We start from the raw sequence: 2,456 nt of genomic DNA on the forward strand, positions 1-2,456 counted from the left end.
AAAAAAGATTATGAAAAAATTAATTATTATATAATAATTAAATACCTTCGCAAAACACAATCCAATTGTGCCAGTACCACAGCAAACATCGACAACCGTAGTGTCCTTTTGTGGATTTGCAATTTCAATTGCCGATTTATATAAAACTTCTGCCCCTAAAGTATTAATTTGAAAGAAAGCCTGCGGAGAAATGCGAAACTTTAATCCCAAAATGTTTTCGTAAATATGCGTTTCTCCATACAAATGTTGTGGTAATGAAACATCATCTTGCGATTTCCTTAAAAGAGTAAAAATCATTAAAAATTCACATAGAACAATAAAACTCTTTTAACTCACTTTTTGACAATAGCCTCATAGTAAAGTGAAGTAATTTTAAGTTCTTTACCAGGTCCGACCGAAAAGAAATCGACCAAATCTTTCTTGAATTTCTCAATTTCTTCTTCTGAGAGGTCTTGGGGGTGAATACCAACTACCAGCATTAAATGATCTGCAGCACAACGTACTGTGAGTTGCCTAAAGTTACCAGTTTGAAGTTCAGGATTGAATACTTTTAACTTAGATGAACGAACAAACTCTTGAAAAACCTAAAGATTAATTTTTCATTTAATTTTCTCAATTGTATAACTTTAGTAACTCAGGATCACACTTGTGGCTAGCTTCTAACAAATTAATGGAACATGTGATTGAAATTTCATTTTTAAAGCATTTCAAGTGTTCATTTAACCTAATATTAAATAAGCCACCTCTTTGTCCAATGTAGCTATGAATGATTAATGATAACTAGAGAAAGTTAAACAAAAATGGTTAATACTTTTGCAGATTTCTTCATGGATTCAGGAATGTGGTTTAAATTATCCAAAGGAGCTACACCAGTTACTCCAGTAGCATAACTACCTATTCTAAAACCCACTGTAGGCAATGAAGTTTCTTGATCAATGCCAATTGTAAATTCACATTTATTTCGATATCTGATGAATAAATAATTGAATAACAAAATGACCCACCAAAAATAAAAAGATAATTTCTTACCCTATAATAGTGTTTGAATGTCTTACATTATGCATTTCACAAATTAGACCATTGTTACACTCTTTTTGCTTTTTAATCCAGTCTCTGAGGGATGAATTTTGATGGAATAAATTATTTCCTAATTTCAATAACACCTGACGAATACTTTCCTGTTTCTGTTGTAACTAAAAGTTTGTAGGATAATTGTGGAAATTCGTAATAAAAGAAACTAACAAATAAATACCTGCTCTTCATAAGGTACATTCCATAAAGGAATAACAGATGCTTTCAAACGTTCTTCCTGTGTTTGTTCATCTGTTTTAAACTTCTTAGGAGCATTCTCACAAGCTTGGTCATCTCTACGTTTTTTCACCAAAGGATCAGGAGCTGGTTTGGCTTTCTGTATGATATAAATGTACTTTACCTCATAATTTATTTAATTGTAGTAGTAAATATTACATAAGCTGAAAGTTCTTTTCCTTTCCATTTAAATTTATTGATTATTTTAATAGCATTTTCACGATCTTCTTCGCTTCTAAAGCAGACAAAAATATATGGGCTATTTCGTCTTGGTATTTTAACTTTATTAGAGCCCAACTTCAATTTCTCATTAACAAGTTTCTTAAATTCCTAATTAATAAACTTCATTAAAACAATAAATCCAAACTGGTATCAACAACTTACATTGATTCCATAAAACTTTGGTAAATTTTTGATTTCGATTTTAAATTTTTCGGAGGAAAACTCTTCTCTATTTAAATACGCATAGGGATTGGTTTCTTCACAGTTGTCTGTCTCATTTATTGTGGATACAGCGGAGGGTGCACCTACACTTTCATCATTTTCCATTTTAATTTAATATTTAAAACTGATCAGTAATTGATGTACTATTCTTATTCTCGTCATATATATATATTTTAAATTACGTTGTAACATTAATATTAAAAATATTTTAAGTCATATACAGAAAAACAATTACAAAACACATAACCCTAAATTTTTTAAAAATTAGCACGTGTAAGTATATTGCCCATAGATAATAGTATGGCATAGATTGTATATGGTGTATTAGGTAGGTAGTGCCCATAGATACAAGAGATTTATGGTAGTGCCTATAATCCATGAAAAGTGTAAGAAAATATATTAAGTTGTTGAATTAAACTTTAGTGTAAGCTTCTTTCTATTCATGTCATAAATACAAATTTGGTATTATTATTAAACTTCAATACTTAATTTGATATTATATTTCTAGGCATTGATTTTAAAACACAGACTCGGCTGATCGCGACAGGTGGATAGGGTGAGAAGGGCTCCTAGCCAACCTCTTCTTGGGCAACTTGTCCAGAATGTTCAAGAGACGAATAAAATCGGGACGATCGCCTGGACGATATGACCAACACAACATTAAGATGTCCTAAAACAATGTAAATTACATTTACTTCGGGGTA

The 2,456-nt window shown here is 30.8% G+C and overlaps 1 protein-coding gene across 1 annotated transcript; it reads right to left on the reverse strand.

Moving 5' to 3' along the window:
• Positions 1-332: 332 nt before the first annotated feature.
• LOC112905021 (tRNA (uracil-5-)-methyltransferase homolog A) lies at positions 333-2,009 on the reverse strand. Its single transcript, XM_025976536.1, has 6 exons — positions 1,693-2,009; positions 1,468-1,638; positions 1,253-1,408; positions 1,030-1,193; positions 812-968; positions 333-584 (listed from the first exon to the last, which is right to left on the reverse strand). The coding sequence occupies exons 1-6, from the start codon at positions 1,855-1,857 to the stop codon at positions 333-335; spliced, it is 1,065 nt and encodes a 354-aa protein (XP_025832321.1). The 5' UTR covers positions 1,858-2,009.
• Positions 2,010-2,456: the final 447 nt, after the last annotated feature.

This window comes from Agrilus planipennis, unplaced genomic scaffold, assembly GCF_000699045.2.
Source record: "Agrilus planipennis isolate EAB-ADULT unplaced genomic scaffold, Apla_2.0 scaffold21, whole genome shotgun sequence".
Lineage (NCBI taxonomy): Eukaryota > Metazoa > Arthropoda > Insecta > Coleoptera > Buprestidae > Agrilus > Agrilus planipennis.

Coding starts and splice junctions, on each gene's coding strand:
- LOC112905021 (XM_025976536.1), bottom strand. CDS start 1,857: ATGGAAAATGATGAAAGTGTAGGTGCACCCTCCGCTGTATCCACAATA. Junction 1,194..1,252: donor ATGTACCTTATGAAGAGCAG/GTATTTATTTGT, acceptor ACAAACTTTTAG/TTACAACAGAAACAGGAAAG. Junction 585..811: donor CCATGAAGAAATCTGCAAAA/GTATTAACCATT, acceptor ATTAATCTTTAG/GTTTTTCAAGAGTTTGTTCG.